The sequence below is a fragment of the Nilaparvata lugens genome, chromosome 3 (assembly GCF_014356525.2).
Source record: "Nilaparvata lugens isolate BPH chromosome 3, ASM1435652v1, whole genome shotgun sequence".
NCBI lineage: Eukaryota > Metazoa > Arthropoda > Insecta > Hemiptera > Delphacidae > Nilaparvata > Nilaparvata lugens.
The window spans coordinates 72,738,757-72,760,703 of record NC_052506.1 but is presented as its reverse complement, the minus strand read 5'-3'; the positions used below and the strand labels follow the sequence as shown (position 1 = coordinate 72,760,703).

Below are 21,947 nucleotides of genomic sequence, written 5' to 3'. Positions count from 1 at the left end.
ACTAAAGACTTTTATCCGCGCAATAACACACTCCAATAGTTCTATTTGTGCGTCCTGTATCATTGTAATAATTGCTGATTTATGAGCTACACAGTGTTGTAATATAAGATGCTAGTTTCTTAATTCCTGCTCTTTAGAAGCTGGATGTAATTCGCATTATCCTTATTATTCGATTAATAAATTAAATAATTAGTTTGGTTTTCTATCATGATTTAATGTTTAGAAACATTGTATACTGACTGTACAATTTTAAGTGAGTAGAATAATAGAAACCCTTAGATATCATTTTAAATTGAAATATCGTAGGCTCTTTGATTGTATTTCATTCCAATAATCATCAATGTTGATTATCGAATTGCTAAAAATTCCCAATATTAGTAACTTTGGCTTTCAGGATATACTTGGTACAATTTCTGTATTATTGTCGATAAAATGTGCCATTACTTAATAACTAACTGAAACCAGAGACAAGAAATATAGTGCTTATCCTTTATCTATGCTAAAACATATTTGGGGAAGTAAAATGGTAATATTTATCAACTAATACTATTCAATTTTTCTGCTAATTAACCTGACATGTTTTGACTCATTAGGTTTTGAATGACAAAAAGGGTACTAACTAGTTGAAAAACTAACTAGTGGTTTAAAAACTACTATTTAAATTACCATAAAAAATGAAAAATGATAACATATCATGATGGGATAAAAACATTATTATGATTAATCTACAAAAGGAAGTTCATTATTCAATTTTTATACATTATTGATAACATATTGAATATTTATGATGAATTATAATATTCATGAACTTTAACCATTAACTGCCTTGGGAGAAAGCAACGATCATGTCATAGGTCGTTATTTTTCTCCCAAAATAGTGATATTTTTATCAATCCAGTTCCTTGTGATGAATCTGTCTGATTACAAGAAACAATATTTATTTAAAACTAAAAATAATACATGTTTCAGCATTGTAACCAATTTTTGTTAATGCAGATTTTTAATGCGATATTTGAAAATATTGTCGCCAGATGTATCCCAAAATACGAACTTCACTGCGTGGTTAGCCATGTGCCAATTATCGCCAGGTTGGATTAAATGCTTGTTTGTTTTGGAAGCACACTTCTGTGCTAGCCTATATCTAGTGTGTCTATCTTCTCTATGATTTTGGAAATATTCTCTATCACCCAACACTCACTCACAACTTTGGACTTTCTGATTGCCTACGTATTTGTGTCACTGGTTTTGAAACTGTAAAACACACATTGAGTATGAAATCACTCTTTTCAATATTTTTCTGCTTTGTTTAGAAAATCTTCGCATGCTTAATATTTTATCTAACTTCTTTCAAATATGATGTCATATATAGATATTCAAGAAGATGCTGCTTCTTTTGTTTGGTGTCCTCAAATACATCACAGTTCAACTTTCAACATATAACTGAAACTGTGATATTTCTATTCTATGTTGATTTTATAAATAATCAAGTATGGTATTTTCACACTTGGCTACGCTACGCTGTAATAAGTCCTATTTCCCAATGGAATCTGTCCCGTTCAGATTAGCGTACCGCAACTTTTAATATTGGGAAATGAGACGGCTACGACTTCCGAAGACGTATTTCAGCGTAGCGTAGCTTAGTGTGGAGAGACCCTTACAATATTCAATTTTTTGAAATTTCTATTTAATTCTCCTGGAACTGACTTGCAGCCCTTTTTTTAATCGGTTGATCCACCGCAGAGCATCTTGAAGTTTTTTGAATCAATAAATCATTGGGCTTGTAAGGTCAGGGGGTGCTGTAAAATAAACACCTTCAACCTGTTTCTTGTGGGAAATCCCGAAGTTAGCAGTCTGCATCATAGCCCTCTCTGTGGGCACCCCTTATTAAATAGCTCCGACACAATCAAATCAACTCCACATAATATCTAGACTAGACTGTCTTATTCAAATTAGGGGTTAAAACAGTTTTGGGCAAATGTCTGTTGTCTTTACTTGAATCGCTTAGTCCAAGTCCCGAATCATAATCTATGGATAAATAAATGTATAAATAAACACTGCAAACTCCAAACATATATAAGGAAATAATTACTATTGAGTTGAAAGAAGCATTATCAATGCCATCTAATTGATGATTAAAATATGTATATTAGGCGAGGTGGAACTCCGTTGAGGGACTCCCCACCAATAAAGCTATACGAATATGAGAAAGATATCAAGCTTGGTGTGGAGGCCTCCTTTTGATCTCGAGCAAATTCTCAAGTATTTGCATGCAAGTAAAGCTCACAAGCTAGTAGAAAAGTAGAGTTTTGTGAAGTTGAGTGACAGACTTGTTTTGTGCACAGTGGAGGAACAGAGCACAGCGGCCCCCCAGGCGCCCAGGGTGGACTCTGGCTCGGGCCGCTTTCTTGCTCTTCCCGGATCAAGTTCTGGTAAACAATAGACACTAGTTCAGCTTGGCACAGCGGCTTAGCTCAGCTGATGCATGCTTAGCTAGAAGCCACAACGAATCATCACAAACACTCACACACACAGCTTCAACCATCATTTTTGTCGCTACACGACGTCAAAATGCTTTCATTGTTGTGATCATCGCAAATTATTACATTCATACCATTACAAATTTCCTCTGTAAAAAGTTCTAATCATGTGCAATCAACCTTTGTTTCTTATACAATTGTCCATGATAGTAAACACTATTACTGTCATCATCATCATCATCATCGTATCTCCAAATCTTCCTCAGTTTTCTATCCAGTACCGTAGTTGTATTCTGTTATACGTGCTATGTACGTGTATATGTTCATTAATTGTGTAGTTGATGTATTGTTCCGTCCTATTAGTAGATCATCTCAATATTGTTGAACGTTATTGAATGTAGTATTTATTATTCAGGGAAGAATGGTAACTGAATCTAGCTGTGCACTAGATAATGAATGAATTAATTAATCTTCTGTTGATCTACAAATTTTCTCTCACTTTCCTATATCATTTAATGCTTTTCTTAGAAATAATAAAAATATTTTTCTCCAATATTTGAACGCTGAACACGCTGCTATGATTAAGAATTATGAAAATTGTTGCAAACTTCTAAATACAGGCTTATTTATGGTGCCGTACATTATAATGTTTTGTAATGTTATGTTTTAAAAATTACATGTGATAGTATTGCACAGCTAGACTCTGGATAAGTACTAAAATTTATAAAATTTTTATCCTCTAGTTCTAGTATGATGATAATAATTGGATACCGGTACATATTTACCATACATATTTCAAATTAATATAAGTATTTTCATGTTAATAATGTCGAATTCGTCATGTACACATGAGTGAATGTTGAGGAAAATAATTATATCTATTGCTTCCCCCATTATTTAACAGTTGATAAGTGTATTTTTTAAATTACTTCAGCTTTAATGTTGAAACTTTTCTGTATTAGTTGTTTATTTTATTATGTCTATGTAATTGATTTATACATTGCATGTTTGCTACCGTCGTATGCTTATGTCTATGTTAGCTCAGAACACAAGTGTATTTTAAACATGTCCGTGTCTGCAAGAAATTTACATGTTCATAACACAAGTGTGTAATATAAATATGAAATAATTCTTTTATCAAGTTCATATTGCCGAATTATATATTGTCCTATAATTTATGTTGTAATATTATTATATGTTGTTATGTGTTGCCCAAGAACTATAAATTTCTGAAATCTAAAACGATGAAATTGCTCACAGTACCTCACGAAATTTGTTTACTGAATCACGTTCTTTAATAATACCATATCAGGAATCGAATATTTTTGATTTCATAATGTCATTGTAATAGAACAAATAAAAATTGTCTTTGTAATAATGTAACATATGATACAGATATTGATGTGTACAATAAAAATTTGAAGTTCCAGAAAATATGTGGCACTATACATAAAAATCTCAAAAATTAAACAAGACAAGAAACGAGAATAAAGTTCTATGATACTATTGCAGTTCTGACTCTCCTTCATGGAAGTGAAAATTGGATTAACAGGCGGAGAATGGACAGTCGAGTTCAAGCTGCAGAAATGGGGTCTCTAAGGAGTGTTTATGACTGCACTAGAGTTGATAGAATCAGAAATACTGATATAAGACAGCTTTTATCGGTTGCTCCTCTGCATTAAAGAATTATACAAAATAGACGCAACTGCTGCAGTCATTTGGATAGAGTGCCTATACCATAAATTTTCCTACTGGACCTACTGGTAAAAGAGATTTTGATACCGGAACAGGTTAATTAATAAACTTAAACCCTGAAGTGAAGATGATGAAGGTGATAATGTCAGTGTGAGCTGTAAGCTAGGTTAGAAGATGTGACAACTTTCCCATTCTACAGCAAAAGTTGTAAATGAGACATTCAGTGGTATTTAAACTTTTGACAATGAATTAACTCTACACAATTGAATAATAAATAGGCCGAAATAATAAAAATACCAAGAAATATTTAATAAGCGATTTTCATGTGTGTGTGGCTCTTTTGATTGAGAATTGAATGTAATTTCAGTTGATTTCCTGCAGGTGCAGCTCACATAGGTGAGGGGATGGACCGTAGTCCAAGCTCAATATCAATGAGTCGAAATCATAGCGCTGGTGATTTATGCAACGAGCATCCGAAAGTAAGTCAGAGTTATTGCGTTTTTACTTGGTATTTCAATTCCACTTTCCAATTCCAATTCGCACTCCAAATGATTGCTATTCCTATTCAAAGTTATAAATTCTAACAATTATTAGCTGTCTAAATATTACTAGAAAAGTAAATATTACTAAAATAAGGTGGAAGAAAAACTTGTTGCTCTTCAAATTCAAATTTATCAAGAACCTATTCACTGATTCATCAGAAATATCACACATCTTATTCGTCTTGAAAATATAAATCGCCATTCATTGTTGTCTATTACGTGTCTTAGATATTTGATTATTTTGTATTTGTAGTATTTAGGAAGATTGTGATCTGTACAAGTGTTTCATGATATTTTTTGTTTTAGTCGAACTTCGTCTCTTGATGATTTTAATTACAATGAAGTTCTCTGACAAATTTTGGATAGTGAAAAATAAAAAAATTATTCATGTTGCAGGTGAACATGAATTTCATGCGTAAAATACCTCATGGAGCCGAGACTTCGAATATCCTTGTTGGAGAAGTTGATTTCTTAGAAAAGACCCTCTCAGCATTCATTCGTTTGAAAAATGCAACACTGCTGGGAGATTTGACTGAAGTTCCTGTACCGACCAGATTCCTGTTTATTCTTCTTGGACCAACTGTAAGTTCAATACTCCTTGATAAATGCCTTCGTTTAGTGAAATCCAACAAATATATATATTACATATTTGTGTAGTAAAGATTAAAATAGAGAAATTTTCGTAGACGATTGAAGTTGATAATAATTATTTTTGGAATTCCATCTTCTAATGTGGAGGTGAAGAAACAGAGCTACCTGAATGATGATTTCAAAGTTTTCACATCTTGTCTATGTTAGACCTATGAAAAAATCTGATTAATGTAATAAATTCTTGGGATTTATTCTGTTTATTTGCTACTGAATAATAATAAGGTTCACCTAAAACAATCTCTGTATATAAAAAACGTCTTGTTGCTCAAAATAGGGAATTACATTACAATACCCTATAAAATAGGGATTACACTCCAAACTCAGACGCCTTGTTTCTTTTATATCCAGAGATTGTTTCCAGGTGAACCTTATTATCAAGGAATAATAACGAGTCTTGATTATTCAATCGCTGTACTGAATTCATACTGTTTAACTAAAAATCCATCTTAATTACACAAGAAAGGGGTATCGTTACCGTATGTTGAATTATTACAAGAATGTTTCTAGTCCGCTTCTCATTTAGAAGGAAGTTACTACGTGTCTTTCTAACAACCCTTTCCATATGGTAATCCCGTCCTGTCCCCAAACCTATGGATTGGGGTACAGTTAAGATTTAATCCACGAAAACGTCGACAACCCCAAAAGTAAGTCTTTAATTTGCACTAACCTTGGAACTGGCGAGGAAGTGGACTGTATCTCGTGTGTAGAAGTTACTGCTGACGATATCCTGTCTTTATGCGTAGGCCTATATGATATTGCACATATATCACGAAACGAAACGAGGTAATTGCGTTCAGCTCGAACGCCACGGAGCGGAACGAAAAATGATGTTGACTTCTCGACAAAGCTTCTTGAAGTGACGGGTTGAAAGATAAACGGGGAGGATGAAGGAGGGGTGAGGGAGAGAGGTTATCTTGCCTCTTTGGGAGAGGGGGAAGGGGAGGAAAGCACAAACCAAATCAACCCACAATCAAGGCTCCTGATCCTCCGTGAATCCACCATCTCCGCCCGCCTTGGAATGCCCCATTTCCAAGAACATAAACTAAAAAAAAAAAACTAAAATTTAAAAGTAAAAGAAAAACAAAACAACATGCACTGAACGGTAGAAAAGGAAAAACGAAGGGAAAGAGGAATAGGAAAGGAAAACGGAAAACTTAGGGTGTGGGTTAAACTAATAGGGAAGTATGGGGGCAAGTTTCCTAACTGGCCTAACATACTCACCAGAGTTAGTTTTCACGTGAGCTGAGCGCACAACACCCTTAGCATCACTTATGATTTGGGTGACTCTACCTAACGGGTATGATAAGGGTGATGAATTGTCCTCTTTAATCCATACTAACTGCCCTACCTGAAGGTTTGTGTCCCTCTCAAACCACTTATTCTTCTGTTGAAGAGTGTGGAGGTATTCACTCTCCCACCTCTTCCACAATCTCTGAGTGAAGCGATTAACCTTTTCCCAACGAGACAGTCTGTACTCGTTGACATCACTCACGTCAATTTCAGGAACCGCCAACAGAGGGCGATGAACAAGGAAATGTCCGGGAGTCAGCGCCTCGTAGTCATCAGGAGATGAAGAGAGCGCATACAACGGTCTCGAATTGAGTATCGCCTCAATTTTCACCAACAGAGTGGAAAGCTCAACAATAGTTAGGACCGAATTTCCCACTTCACGAAACAAATGGAATTTCACATTTTTAATATTAGACTCACAGATTCCATTCATGAAAGGAGCATGTGGAATATTAAAACGAAATTGGATACTTTTAGATGACATCGCATCACAGACGTTGGATTGATTTTCTGATGATCTGAGAAATTCAACAATTCCCTTCAATTGTCGCGCAACACCTTTGAAATTCGTCCCTTGATCACAGAATATTTCTTTAGGCAATCCACGCCTAGAAACAAAACGATGGAGAGTGTTAATAAACTCTTCGGATGAAAGACTTGTAAGCACCTCAATGTGACAAGCTTTTGTTGCCAGACAGACGAACAGTGCAAAGTATGCCTTGTACGTACGAGCTTTGGGCCGAATACTCTCTTTGACAGTGAAAGGACCAGCTAGATTGACCGCAGCCTTCAGAAAGGGAGCACTGGGAACAACACGAGAGCTGGGAAGATCACCCATGACGGGAGCAACAGGAGTTGCATTGAATAAACGGCAACGAGTACAATTGAAAATCACATTTCTGATAACACTGTGTGCTCCAACAATCCAAAAATAACGCTGAATAAGAGCACGCACTATTCTTGGTCCAGCATGAAGATGAGAAATATGATAATACTCAATGAGGAGTTTAGTAAAATGACTATCTTTATGTATCAAACAAGGATGCTCGGCTTCATATCCTAAAGCACTATTTACCAATCTGCCACCAACACGAATCACACCATCACAATCCAAGAATACAGACACTTTTTGGAAACTCTTATCACAAGGTTTACCCTCTTTCAATAGGTCGAGTTCACGATTGAAATGACACTTTTGAACAATTTCAACACAATAAATTTGTGCACATTTCAACTCTTGAACACTAAGTGCGCCTGATTTACGACAAACACCACTAATTGATGCTTTACTGTTATTCACGAAACGTGAAACATAAGCACAGGAACGTAACAATCTCATGTATGAGGAGAAACGTGTTATCTGAATAACAGCAGTCTCTTCAGTGATATTCAAAACAACACCTTTATTTTGTTTCACATCAGGCAGAATTTCAGTAGCAGGGTAAGTCATAGATGACAACGGCCAACATGATAACAAATTAGAACACCACGTTGGAGCATTGAACCAATCTTGCGAATTGCACAAGTTTTGGGGAGAAATGCCTCTTGATCCAACGTCGGCAATATTGAAATCAGTAGCAATGTGATTCCAATCAGAAATATTAGTCAACTCTAATATTCTCACAACACGATTTGCAACAAACGTTTGCAACTTGTAAGGAGGTATATGCAACCAAGATAAAACAATAGTTGAATCACTGAACAGAAACGTAGATTGAAGATTGATTTTTTCCAGTGAAGGAAGGACTGAAACATACAATCGCGAAAGCAACAACGCAGCTTGAAGCTCTAATCGAGGAATAGACAGAGTTTTCAACGACGCAACTTTAGTTTTAGCTTTCAACAGGAAGCATTTCACCGTAGATTCTGACGAAACAACTCTCAAGAAGATACAAGCACAGATTCCTTTCTGCGATGCGTCGGAAAACCCAAGTATTTGACAAGAAAAAGCATCACCATAAACGCATCGAGGAATTGAAATTGAACTTAGAGCAGGAAGCTCTCTCATCAGCTCGTTCCAGCATTCGTTGTATTCAACAGGAATCGGCGTATCCCAATCGATGTCCAACTTCCACAGCTCTTGTAAAAAACATTTCATTTTGAATATTACTGGAGCTATAAAACCGAGAGGGTCATACAGACGCGCGATAACGGACAGAACAGTGCGCTTAGAGTTTTTATTTTGAAACTCTGGAACGGAGACTTTAATATGAAAACAATCAGTAGTTGGGTTCCACATTACGCCAAGAACTTTCACATTTGAATTAGGCTCATCACTGATATGAAGTGGTACTTGAGTGTTTTCAGAACGAATCAAATCCAAGAACTCAGGAGAATTACTGCTCCATTTATTCAACTTGATATGAGCACAGTTTAGAAGATTACAAAGTTGTGATTTTATTTCACAGATTTCTTCCAACGAATTAGCACCTGTGAGAAAATCGTCGTGATATATATCATCACGAATAGCTGCTGCTGCCAACGGAAATTTATCTCCTTCATCTTTCGCCAGTTGAATGAGAGCACGTTGAGCAAGAAAACCAGACGGTTTCAAACCATATGTGATTGTTTTGAGCTCATATACGACAATATCATCGGAAGGATCTTTACGAAACAATATGTGAAGGAAAGAACGATCTTCTTCATCAACGAGGATAGCAGGATACATTTTCGTAACATCACACGTGAATACGAATGAGTGAAGTCTGAATCTAGTTAACACATCACATATGTCATTTAACAATTTTGGACCTGAATGAAGAACTTGATTCAACGAAATGTGACTCTTTTTAGCAGACCCATCAAATACAACACGAACCTTTGTTGTAGGTGATGACGGATTGAATACACAAAAATAAGGAATAAAATATTTACCTGGTTTTTTAGCAACTTCCATATGATCCAAAAGAAGATACTCTTCCATAAATGATACGCAATCAGATTTCAAACGAGCATCACGCAGCATACGACGCTCCAACGACAGAAAACGATTTAAAGCAACATCATGAGATTCATGAAACTTGAGTTGATTAGTGTCAACTTTGAAAGGGAGACGAACAACATATCTTCCTTCAGTATCACGCGTGTGAGTTTCAGGAAAATGTTTCTCACAAAACTCATCATCGGGACTAGGAAATTTATGATTAGGAATTTCTTCACTTTCCCAAAACTTATGAACCAAATTATTCAACGAGTTCTCAGAGGTGGGACACGTCATTAATGCAGTCAATGACTGATTAAGAAGACCGGAATGATTTGGAAATTCACCCAAAATAATGTCACCAAACACGGCAGGAATCACGCAAAACGAACACTATTCACTAGATGAGACTTGACTATGATGACGTAATATTTTGTTGAATAACTGACATCCCAATAGAAGATCAACGGAACGTTGTTCATAGAACACAGGATCAGCAAGGTTGAATTTTTTCAACTCATTTTGCACTTTTGAACTGAGATAAATAGGGGGCAATGAACCAATTATTTTATCAATCACGTAAGCCTCAGCTTCTAGACGAGGGTGATTTGAGCCCTTAGGTTTCAACAAACATTTCACAACACCCATTCCCTACACTCGAGGAATTCAAACCAGAGAAATTTTGTTGACAATCATGAACAGATAAACCAAGTTTCATAACAAGATCTTTTGTGATGAAATTAGCAGTACTACCAGAATCAATCATTAAACGAACACCAATAAACGAACCAGATGAATTTTTAATAACTGCTTGAGCAGTACCTAGAACAACACTCGTTTTAGGAATTAAACTAACAATTGATGACTTATCAATAACATTATCAGTGATACCACAATGCTTGGAAGAATTTGAATTCTCAACAACATTCATAGTGCTGTCAGTTTGAGTGATCGAATCAACGGATTTCAATTTCAAAGCAACTTTAGAGATGTTATCAGTAGACTTCTGATAACGAACAGGAGAATTCGAACGGCTATTATCACTACTACGAGGATAATGAAGTAATTGATTATGCATACGACCACAATAACACAACGATTTAGACTTGCATTGGTTTACAGCGTGAAATTTGGAGAAACAATTGGAACAGACTCTCAATGATTTAATAAATTCATTCCTAGCTTTTGGATCTCTTTTCAAGAAAGCAGGACATTTGAATAACGAATGATTCGTTGAGTTGCAAAATGAGCATTTTGTTTCAGCACTATCATTTAATTCAGAAGTAACTGAGCTGCTTTTATTTCAAACGCTGTTATCAGCCTGAGTAGATAAGACAACCTTTTTCTGAAAAGACTTATTTTTTGGCTTTTCGATAGATTTTTGTTCATTAACAGACGGCATATCAGATGCAGATAATTGATAAGATCTAACTCTCTTATTCACGAAATCAATCAACTGTGATACCTCCCTCGTGTTCGCTACCTTTCAGCCTGCTGCTCTGCTCTGCTCCCCACGCCACGCATCAACCAAATGAGTGGTTGACCCACCCGCCACCAGGGTGCGCCTCAGTCGCCGCCACCCGTTCCTGCGTTTCTATTGGCCGAGCACCGCCGGCCAATAGCAGCGCAGGTGAACTCGGGGACTGTGAATAAAAGGGGGCTACTCAGCTACCCTCGAGAGCACTTGCTCACTAGCAGCCTTCCACTGAAGAGCCAGAAGAGACCACCAGCCGAGACCACTACCAGAGACCACTACCAGCCGAGACCACTACCGAGGCCAGGAGCAGAGCAGCGAGCAGGCCAATGAGGGAACCACGGCGAGACTAACCGCAACCTGAGGTGTCTTCCTTGTCTACTACCCAGCCGATGCCTAGGAGGAACCGAGCCGGCCGCCGAATCCAGAAGAGGAGGGCCCTACGTCGGCTTCGCCAGGTGGAGGAGAGGCTGAGGCTGTACACCGCCGCGCCAGCTGCACCCCAAGACTTAGCTGCCCCAGCCTAACAACTGGCGCGCGGTTCTGGATGCGCGGGTTGGGTGCCGAACCGACATCCGAGTGTGTGCAGCGGAAGCCTACGACCCTGCCTGCCCGGGGTTTGACCGAAGGCCCCTTCTAAACGAGGAAGTGGTCGAGGAGGTCCTCCCGGCGGAGATTCGGCACGACCTCTGGCTAGTAGATCACCCGGTCAGCCCTCTCCGTAGCCCGGGTAAACCAGAGTGGAGACTGCGAACCATTGACTTGAGCCCCTGCCGGCCTGCTCTCGCACCAGATGGACCTGCCCGGGACCCTCGCGCGGCGTGGTATCGCGCCAGTCGACGACTACTAAACATCTAGCCTGCCTTGGTCCCTTTTAGGGCCACCAGCAACAATCTTGGTCCCTTTTCAGGGCCACCAGCAACAAACTTGGCCCTTCTTCAGGGCCACCAAAAGCCATTTTTTCAGACAGTGGTAACAAACCCCTCGCTCGACCCGACTGACTAGCCCAATTGATAAACGAGCCACACCTTCCGCCATATCAATTATTGGTGCCTGCCAACGTGGGGCCACTCACTGTATGGAGATACAGTAACCCGTTACCACTGTCAAAACTTTTTTTTCAAACAAAATGTCAACCTAAATTTTCAACTAAATGTATGTCTTAAATTTTTCATCTAAATGTATGTCTTGAATTTTTCACACAAAAAATTCAAACTTATTTTCTTTCAACAAAATGTGTCTCTGAATCTTTCAATTCAGAATACCTGTCTGGGAACAGGCAATTTCCCAGTGGCGCCCATAACACCTGAACATGGTACCGACTAGAACCGGAGCCAGAGACAGTGAGGATACGACCACCAAAGATTCGATGCAGTCAACCAGCCAGCACACCGAGTCTACATTCGCCGGCTGGCCTGCACAGACCACCGGTCAAACCGACAGCAGCACGACGCAGCCGCCCGCTTCCACCAGCGAAACCGGGGCAACGCAGCCACCCGCCTTCACCAGCGAGCCTGCTCGACCAACCACCCTGCAACCCAGCGCGCTGACCGTCAACCTGCCTGCTCCACCGTCAATCTCTAGTTACGCCACTACCGCAACCAGCAACATGGCCAACTTACCGGCTCCAGCCGTCAGCTACACCGGCAACTTCAGCCAGCTGACCAGCATAGCGACCCTGCTACCGTTCTTCCGCGGCAAGCTCCATGAAGACCCCATCACCTTCATGCGACAGTGCACCGAGCTGCTACAGGGTCACCACATTCCCAGCTATACCTGGGTCATGCTTCTAAAAGCGCAACTACAAGATGATGCCGCCGCCTGGTGGAGAGACTACGGAGAATTCGTCACCACCTGGGAACAGTTCCATGACCGACTTCAGGCCCGTTTCTCGGGAGCCCATAAAATTGCAGCCGCTCACACGGAATAATATGGCACCACCCACAAACCGAACCAGCCAGTGGAGCGATTCATCCGTCAGAAGCTCCAACTACAGCAGCGCTTAGGAACCAACCTGGCTGAAGACGAGGTGATCGCCCTGCTCATCGGTCAGCTGAGTTCCGAGCTTCGCAGCCTAGTTCGAGCTGCTCGTCCCACGAACTATGAAGAGCTGATCATGATCGCCAACGACCTGGAAACCAACCTCAACAGTCGACCAAAATATAAGCCGCCTCAACCTACGGCACCCGCAGGGCCACCCTATTGAGAGCCGCCGCCGAGGTTCAACTACAACCAGCTTCCTCAGTGTCATTACTGCCCGGCCAAGCATTTTCATCGTGACTGCCCAGAACTCGCGAAGAAACGGCAGGGAAACGGCGATACTGGAGAGACTCGGACTCCACCCCTCCAGCACGGAAAGTAGGAGTCCACTACACTAACGATGAGGTGCAAGACCCGCAGCGCCAGCCTCGCAGGTCACCACCCCAACTACAAGCGATAACCGTCACCGAACCAGCCAGCCAGTCATTCCTTGGTCACGCCACCGTAGACCCTGCTAGCGTCGCTAAGTCTCCTTCCAATGTCACCGAAGACCCCTTGCTCTTCCCGGCTGACAGAGACTCTCCACAGCACCCAGCAGCCGCGCCTCTACTGGCCCGCAAGAGGACAGCATCACCAGCCGACGATGAGCGCATCATCGACCACCAGCCTGGGGAGGAACATGCAACTGTGACCCACACGCACCCGCCACCTACCGGGATCGCTGTCATGGACGGAGTCACCAACACTGCCCTCGCCGCAGTCGACGACCAGGTCACCAACGTTGACCCAGCCGCATTCAGCCACCAGGTCACCAACACTGACCCAGCCGCCGTCAACCAGCCGGTCACCAACACTGCCCCAGCCGCAGTCAGCCACCAGGTCACCAACACTGCCCTGGCCGCAGTCACCGACAAGGTCACCAACACTGCCGCCCCAGTAGTCAACAACCACATCACCAGCCCTCCACCCAGCCAAGCACCGAACCTAGCTGTGATCCAGATAGACGGACAGACTCTACCCCGGATCCCTGTCATCCTCGCGGGTAAACAACTACATGCTCTACTCGATTCAGCTGCAACGCACAACTTTGTGAGAGCTGCCCACCTCGACCACGGTACACGGATCCAACCGCTGAAGCTACCTGTACTGCTGGCCAACCATCCCACTAGCTGCGAAACGGCCATACAAGGACATCTGGAACTCCAGATCCAACAGCACATTCAAAATATTCCCTTCCCAGGTCTACCTGACCTATGCGAAGACATCATCTTGGGACGACCATGGTTTCGGGAGAATAAGGCAGTGCTTGACTTTGAGCAAGACAGGCTAATCTACGGCAAGATGCAGCGAGATACGATCTTCTGGATAGCGCAACCACCAGTCTCAGTAGAGATGGACACTCACCTGGTTGACAAGTTACTAGAAGACACGCCCAGCGACCAGCACAGACGGTTAACAGTATTACTGCAACAACACGCAAAATTGTTCATGGAGCAGATGCCACCCTCCATCACCACGGCCGCCACCATGACAATTCAACTCAACAGCTCAGAAATACGCAGCCAGCGGCCTTACCAATACTCATGGGAGAAACTGCAAATTATCGAGTCCGAAGTTGCCACCCTCAAGGAATGCAACCTGGTAGAAGCCAGTGATTCGCCTTACAACTCTCCAATCGTCATTGTCCCCAAGAAGGACAGCACATCACGGTTCTGCATCAATTACCGATGGCTGAATTCCATCACTGTTCCAGCCACGGCACCGCAGATGACCCTACAGGATGTCATTCGAAGCCTGGGAACTTCAAAAATACTCAGCTCACTCGACCTACGGATGGGATACTGGCAGGTACCACTCGCACCCCAGTCTTGACCTTACACGGCCTTCACCACTCCCTACGGTGAAAAGCTACAATTAAGGTCATGCCTTTCAGCCTACGAAATTCACCCAGCTGCTTCCAATCCATGATGAACAAGGTACTGAGTGGATACGTCAACAAGTTCTGCTATGCTTATCTCGACGACATCATTGTGTACTCGGATACCTGGGAAGAACACTTACTCCACTTAGCCAAAGTGTTTGAACGGTTAAATCTATACAATCTCTCTGTCTCAGCAGCAAAATGCCAGATCGGCCGCAAGCAACTTGAATACCTCGGTCACATAATCACCTCCAAGGGCAACCAAGCAAAACCGCAGGCTATCCTAGCTGTGACTTCTGCCCAACCACCCACCACCAGAAAGAAACTGCGAGAATTTCTCGGAGTAGTCGGTTGGCTACGATAATTTTTACCCAACGCCGCTGACGTTTGTGCGCCTCTGTCTGAGCTACTTGGCACGAAGACGCGATGGAAATGGTCACCAACAGAAGAGACAGCTTTCCGCCGCCTACAAGCATTGACCGCCAACATCCAACCACTCTGTCGACCAGATTTCTCCAAGACCTTCATCCTACAGACAGATGCCAGCAAGGTCGGTATAGGGGCTGTCCTATACCAAGAAATCAACAATGACCGTAAGGTGATCGCATACGCCAGTGCCAAGCTGTACCACACGGAACAACAGTATCACAGTAACGAACAAGAGTGCCTTGCGGTTGTCTGGGCAATAAAGCGATATCGCCCTTACCTGGAAGGCAGGCCATTCATACTCCGTACCGACAATAAGGTGATTACCTGGTTACAAACTGCAAAGGACAGCCGCGCCAAACTCACTCGATGGGCCCTGCTCCTACAAGAATTTGACTTCACCCTAGAACACTGCCTGGGTAAAGAGAATCAGTTCGCCGACGCACTGTCACGGCAACCCGACAACGAAAAAGTTGAGGAGACCAGTCAACAACTAGAACAAACCATGCCTCCCGACATCCTGCCAGTCACCAGTGAACCCGCTACGCTAGCAAGCATCGCAACCGAAACTGAACTGTTAGAAGAGATTCGGAAAGCACAGGCCACAGACGACCAGATCAACACACAGGTACAACAATGGATGGAGATCGAACCCCGACCGTTGGAGGATCAACCGGGAACTGATCAAGTATTCCTCACCAGTTACCGCCTACACAACCAACTCTGGGAGAAGAAGACACGCAACGGTTGGCGAATAGTCATACCGCCCAACTTTCGCACCCGGCTACTGTTCCGCTATCACGATGATGATCTAATGGGACATCCAGGCTACGCCGAAACCTACCGAAACATTGCTACATACTACACTTGGCCCTCTATGAAGGCGCAGATAACCGCGTACGTACAAAATTGCCTGCTGTGTAGCTGCTCAAAAGCGTACAACCGGAATCATGAACCTACGCAACGTCTGCAACGGTCTACTAGACCATGGGAAACCGTATTTCTCGATCTGATGGGCCCCTACCCACTCTCCAAGCGAAGAAATCGATTCATATTGGTCATCACTGATTCTTTCTCCAGGTGGATAGAAGCCTACCCGCTGCCTCACAGCGACGCCAACACGATTGGCTGCATGATGGATACGCACCTGTTTCCCAGATGGGGATACCCAAAAATCCTACTCTCCGACAATGGCACTCAGTTTATGGGGAAACTATGGAACGAACTCTGCCTCAAATGGGGAGTCTTACACTACACCACGCCAATGTATCACCCCCGAGCCAACCCTACCGAGAGAAGGAACCAGGAACTCAAGAAGGCACTACAGATCCGCCTACAAGAACAACACCAAGAATGGGAGAACCAACTACCATCCGTGCTATTCACCCTGCGAAATCGACAGAACACGGCAACAAGATACAGCCCCAGTCAAATCCTGTTTGGCCAAACCCTTCCACGGCCAGGGGAATGGAGCCACTGGCCCGAAAATCAACTCGAACCGCACAAAGACCATATTAACCAGCGTCTACACACGCTAACCGCAATCCAACGCGAAGCCGTGTTGAACCAAGAAAATTATCTCAATAGGAAGGGAGACCCGATAGCCGAGACACAGCCTCGTTACCAGATCGGCGACCAGGTGCTCACACGGAATCATCAACTCTCAAACAAGGCTCAGAAATTCCACGCGGGCCTAGCACCCAGATGGAAGGGACCATATACGGTCGCCCACAACCAAGGAGCTGTCTACTGGATCACCCGTGACAACGAGACCATCAAGGTGTACGAGACTAAACTACGCCCGGCTCCAACCACCGACCAGCAACATCTCTTGGAATAACAACCCACCTGTTGGGGGAGACCCTTCTGGTCTTATTTCTGTAATTATTGACCACAACCCACCTGTTGGGGGAGACCCTTCTGGTCTCACTTCTGTAAAATTATCGCCCAATGGCACTTTTGTATATTTTGTAAACATTGTATCTTGTTTTTTGCAATCAATAAATTCTCGCCGTGGCTACCTCAAATGGGGGGGGGGGGAATTGATACCTCCCTCGCGTTCGCTACCTTTCAGCCTGCCGCTCTGCTCTGCTCCCCACGCCATGCATCAACCAAATGAGTGGTTGACCCACCAACCACCAGGGTGCACCTCAGTCGCCGCCACCCGTTCCTGCATTTCTATTGGCCGAGCACCGCCGGCCAATAGCAGCGCAGGTGAACTCGGGGACTGTGAATAAAAGGGGGCTACTCAGCTACCCTCGAGAGCACTTGCTCACTAGCAGCCTTCCACTGAAGAGCCAGAAGAGACCACCAGCCGAGACCACTACCAGAGACCACTACCAGCCGAGACCACTACCGAGACCAGGAGCAGAGCAGCGAGCAGGCCAATGAGGGAACCACGGTGAGACTAACCGCAACCTGAGGTGTCTTCCTTGTCTACTACCCAGCCGATGCCTAGGAGGAACCGAGCCGGCCGCCGAATCCAGAAGAGGAGGGCCCTACGTCGGCTTCGCCAGGTGGAGGAGAGGCTGAGGCTGTACACCGCCGCGCCAGCTGCGCCCCAAGACTTAGCACCCCAGCCTAACTACTGGCGCGCGGTTCTGGATGCGCGGGTTGGGTGCCGAACCGACATCGGTGTGTGTGAAGCAGAAGCCTACGACCCTGCCTGCCCGGGGTTTGACCGAAGGCCCCTTCTAAACGAGGAAGTGGTCGAGGAGGTCCTCCCGGCAGAGATTCGGCACGACCTCTGGCTAGTAGATCACCCGGTCAGCCCTCTCCGTAGCCCGGGTAAACCAGAGTGGAGACTGCGAACCATTGACTTGAGCCCCTGCCGGCCTGCTCTCGCACCAGACGGACCTGCCCGGGACCCTCGCGCGGCGTGGTATCGCGCCAGTCGACGACTACTAAACATCTAGCCTGCCTTGGTCCCTTTTAGGGCCACCAGCAACAATCTTGGTCCCTTTTCAGGGCCACCAGCAACAAACTTGGCCCTTTTTCAGGGCCACCAAAAGCCATTTTTTCAGACAGTGGTAACAAACCCCTCGCTCGACCCGACTGACTAGCCCAATTGATGAACGAGCCACACCTTCCGCCATATCAACTGTTGACAAGAAGGAAAGCTCTTATCAGCTACCTCGAGCTCAAACGATTCACGTGATATTTTGTCTAATTGAGGAATAGCTAATGAGTACAAGATATAATCAGCCAAATCAGGAACTTTCAACGATTTCAGAGTGGTAATACTTTAACAAGAAAATCTTGAAGCGATTGTAACGAAGGTTTAAATGGGATTGAACTAGTTTTCAAAATCTCATTTACGTAGTAGTTAGCTAGCACCCTATCACTTTCATAACGCTTGCATAGAGTTTTCCATGCCAAATCAAAATCACTACTTATCTGAAAAGATTTCACTACTCTGGCTGCTTCGCCTTACAAATTTGCAAATTATGCAAAATATGAGATTTATGAACAGTAGAATAATATTTATCATCCACAATCAATGATGAAAAGATATTTTTGAATCTAGGCCAGTCTGAAATATCAGAGCCATCAAACGGTTTTATTTCAGTTGGAGGTAATATCATGTTCAAACGGGGAGAATGAGAGGTTGAAGTTGAGGGTTCACTTTTCTCCTTCGGTTTCTCATTTTTAATTTGATTCAATTTATCACGAGCATTTATTATTGCACAGGATAAATTATCAATAACGGTAAGTGATTGATATTCAGGTTCTTTAGTAGGTTCAACTTGAATAGATAATTCATTGATTTCATCTAAGAGTGCAGAATATTCTTTCACAGTATTTTCAATAGATATGCTTCTTATCAAAAATTGAGATTGAATTTTAGGATTATTGATGTCCTTCAACAAGTCATAAGCTTGTTGAACACGGCTAAACAAAGTTTCTTTCTTCTTCACACGAATAGTAAGCAAGGCTTGTGGGCTTGCCATTGTAACTAAGTAACTGATTAGATAAACAAGGAGATTTGGAAAGGAACTTTGTAACTGGATTTAACATGGATATCAGTGCATGTATCAACAAGTAACTCTACTATTAACGAATTGAAATTTAAATTGAAAAATAAATCTCTTGGAAATAGAACATATCCCAGGCTGGTGGACCATGTGGTGGTCCCGTCCTGTCCCCAAACCTATGGATTGGGGTACAGTTAAGATTTAATTCACAAAAACGTCGACAACCCCAAAAGTAAGTCTTTAATTTGCACTAACCTTGGAACTGGCGAGGAAGTGGACTGTATCTCGTGTGTAGAAGTTACTGCTGACGATATCCTGTCTTTATGCGTAGGCCTATATGATATTGCACATATATCACGAAACGAAACGAGGTAATTGCGTTCAGCTCGAACGCCACGGAACGGAACGAAAAATGATGTTGACTTCTTGACAACGCTTCTTGAAGTGACGGGTTGAAAGATAAACGGGGAGGATGAAGGAGGGGTGAGGGAGAGAGGTTATCTTGCCTCTTTGGGAGAGGGGGAAGGGGAGGAAAGCACAAACCAAATCAACCCACAATCAAGGCTGCCGATCCTCCGTGAATCCACCACCATAGATCTATAAAAATTCTTCCAAGTACCTATTCTCCCTTATGTAATTTATCTCTCATAACTATTTACCGATATAAATTAATTTATGATAATCTCTTCAATAATTAAATACCAATTTTCTATTCTGATTACAGCCCAAAATTTCTTTTATTAATTTCTTCTTATCTTATTTATTCTTTTCTCGTTCTTCAGTCCATTCTATTGCTTTAGTAAAATAGTGCGTTAGACTCTCTCCAGCGTTCCGTAAGTTATATCTTACGGATTGCTGGATTGTATTTTTCTTAATAAGTCACATTAAATTTGGTTTGTGTTTCGTTACTATACAGTTCTGTATATTATAATCTTATTTGTTTGTTTTTAATATGCATGTATTTTACATTTCCTTGTATTGTGCTTATTGGTAATAAAACTTCATTCATTCAAATTACATGATTGTGATTCCCCTAGACATTTCCATGATTTTATCGCGAGCTTTGGCTCATGATTGAATCAATTAAACTTTTATCAATGTCATATAATATATTGATAATATTATCACTCATTAAATGGAATTTTCAGGGTGGTATATCTGGCTTCCACGAAGTTGGCAGAGCAATGGCCACTTTGATGTCTGACGAAGTTTTCCACGAAGTTGCTTACAAGGCAAAAAACCGATCCTACCTTCTGTCAGCTGTTGATGAATTCCTCGACGCTGTCACCGTTCTTCCTCCCGGCGAATGGGATCCTACCATTCGAATTGAACCACCAGCCGCCATTCCATCACAAGTGAGTTTATTAAACAATCAATTTAGTCACAATAAAAACTGAGTGATCCGTGGTGTAGTGGATATAGTGCTTGCGTATCAGCCTAGAGGTACCTGGTTGGAACACAAATATGAACAACATTTTTTAAAGCCAGGCCACTCCCGTGTTATCAGATGTGCACGTTATATTGTTGGTCCCGGCTGATGTATAACAGTTGTGAGGCTCATTGACGATTTGAATTATATAATTAACGCTAGGAGACCTTGCAACGAGACCATCCTATAAGGGACTCCCCACTAATAAAAAGGTACACGAATCTACTTTACTTACTTTTCGATAAAAGTTTTTGAACAGGTCACTCCCGTGTTATCGGATGGGTACGTTAAATTGTCTGTCCCGGCTGAGGTATGACAGTCGTAAGGCCCATTGACGAATTAAATAATATGATCAGGCGAGGAGGAACTCCCCACCAATAAAAGCCATACGAATATTATTATTATTATTGATAAATACTATTGTAATTATTAAAAAAACCATTATTGTAAATTATTAAAAAAACCATATTATCAATATGAATATCAGCTCACTACTTCCCGGTATAGATGTGGGATTGAAATAAACTATATTTATACATAATTAATATATAAAATATTCTCTGCCTGTGTCTATAAATGTTATGTTTAATCTGACTTTTCCCCAACTTTCTCCACAGGACACCCGGAAAAGACCCCCAGAAAAACCAATAGAAGAGAAGGATGAAGAACTTGAAGAGCAAAAATTAAGAGAAGAGTCTGGGTTGTCAAGGACAGGAAGACTGTTTGGTGGTCTGATAAATGATGTCAAAAGGAAAACTCCGTGGTAAGTTTCAGTGCAATCCTTGGTGCAGTCCAGTAAAAGTTTGCTTCTAGTGGTATAGCTCTTCGCTTCCAGTGGTATAGCTATATTATTTTATTTAGAAAAGTATTATACAGACCAGCATCTACCTACCATTTTCACTGGGCCTTCTTATTCTAAACCAATTTTTGTCCTCATATCGTCAACTGCCCATTTGAGACAGAACTCCTTTTCAGTTTAATAATCTCAACGTTACATAGTATGTTAGTCCAGGCAATGAATGCTCAAAAAAGGGTATAGAGGGAAATGTTTGGAAGACAATTTTTGACCCCGCAGTTCTGTTTAGGGTAGTAAGAAGGTAAACATATCAAAAGTCCCTACCCCTACCCCCTGTGCTAAGGGGGTGGGGGTGGTTCAAAGGTACCATTT

The 21,947-nt window shown here is 42.3% G+C and overlaps 1 protein-coding gene across 23 annotated transcripts in view; it reads left to right on the top strand.

Annotated features, from left to right (window-relative positions):
• The window catches only part of LOC111044353 (sodium bicarbonate cotransporter 3), a 112,519-nt gene that overhangs the window by 65,491 nt on the left and 25,081 nt on the right, over positions 1 to 21,947 (top strand). For 19 of the 23 annotated variants that reach the window (XR_005570883.1, XR_005570885.1, XR_005570882.1 and 16 more), the window contains 4 exons: positions 4,554 to 4,651; positions 5,111 to 5,296; positions 20,499 to 20,705; positions 21,397 to 21,542. Coding sequence is in view for 13 of the 23 variants with exons in the window: in XM_039424479.1 (XP_039280413.1) it covers positions 4,554 to 4,651; positions 5,111 to 5,296; positions 20,499 to 20,705; positions 21,397 to 21,542 (637 nt within the window). In the remaining 10 variants the exon portion in view is untranslated. Of the gene's footprint in view, positions 1 to 1,031; positions 1,089 to 2,342; positions 2,430 to 4,553; positions 4,652 to 5,110; positions 5,297 to 20,498; positions 20,706 to 21,396; positions 21,543 to 21,947 lie in introns of all 23 variants that reach the window. The other 4 variants (XR_005570887.1, XM_039424480.1, XM_039424489.1 and 1 more) reach the window with 2 other exon arrangements.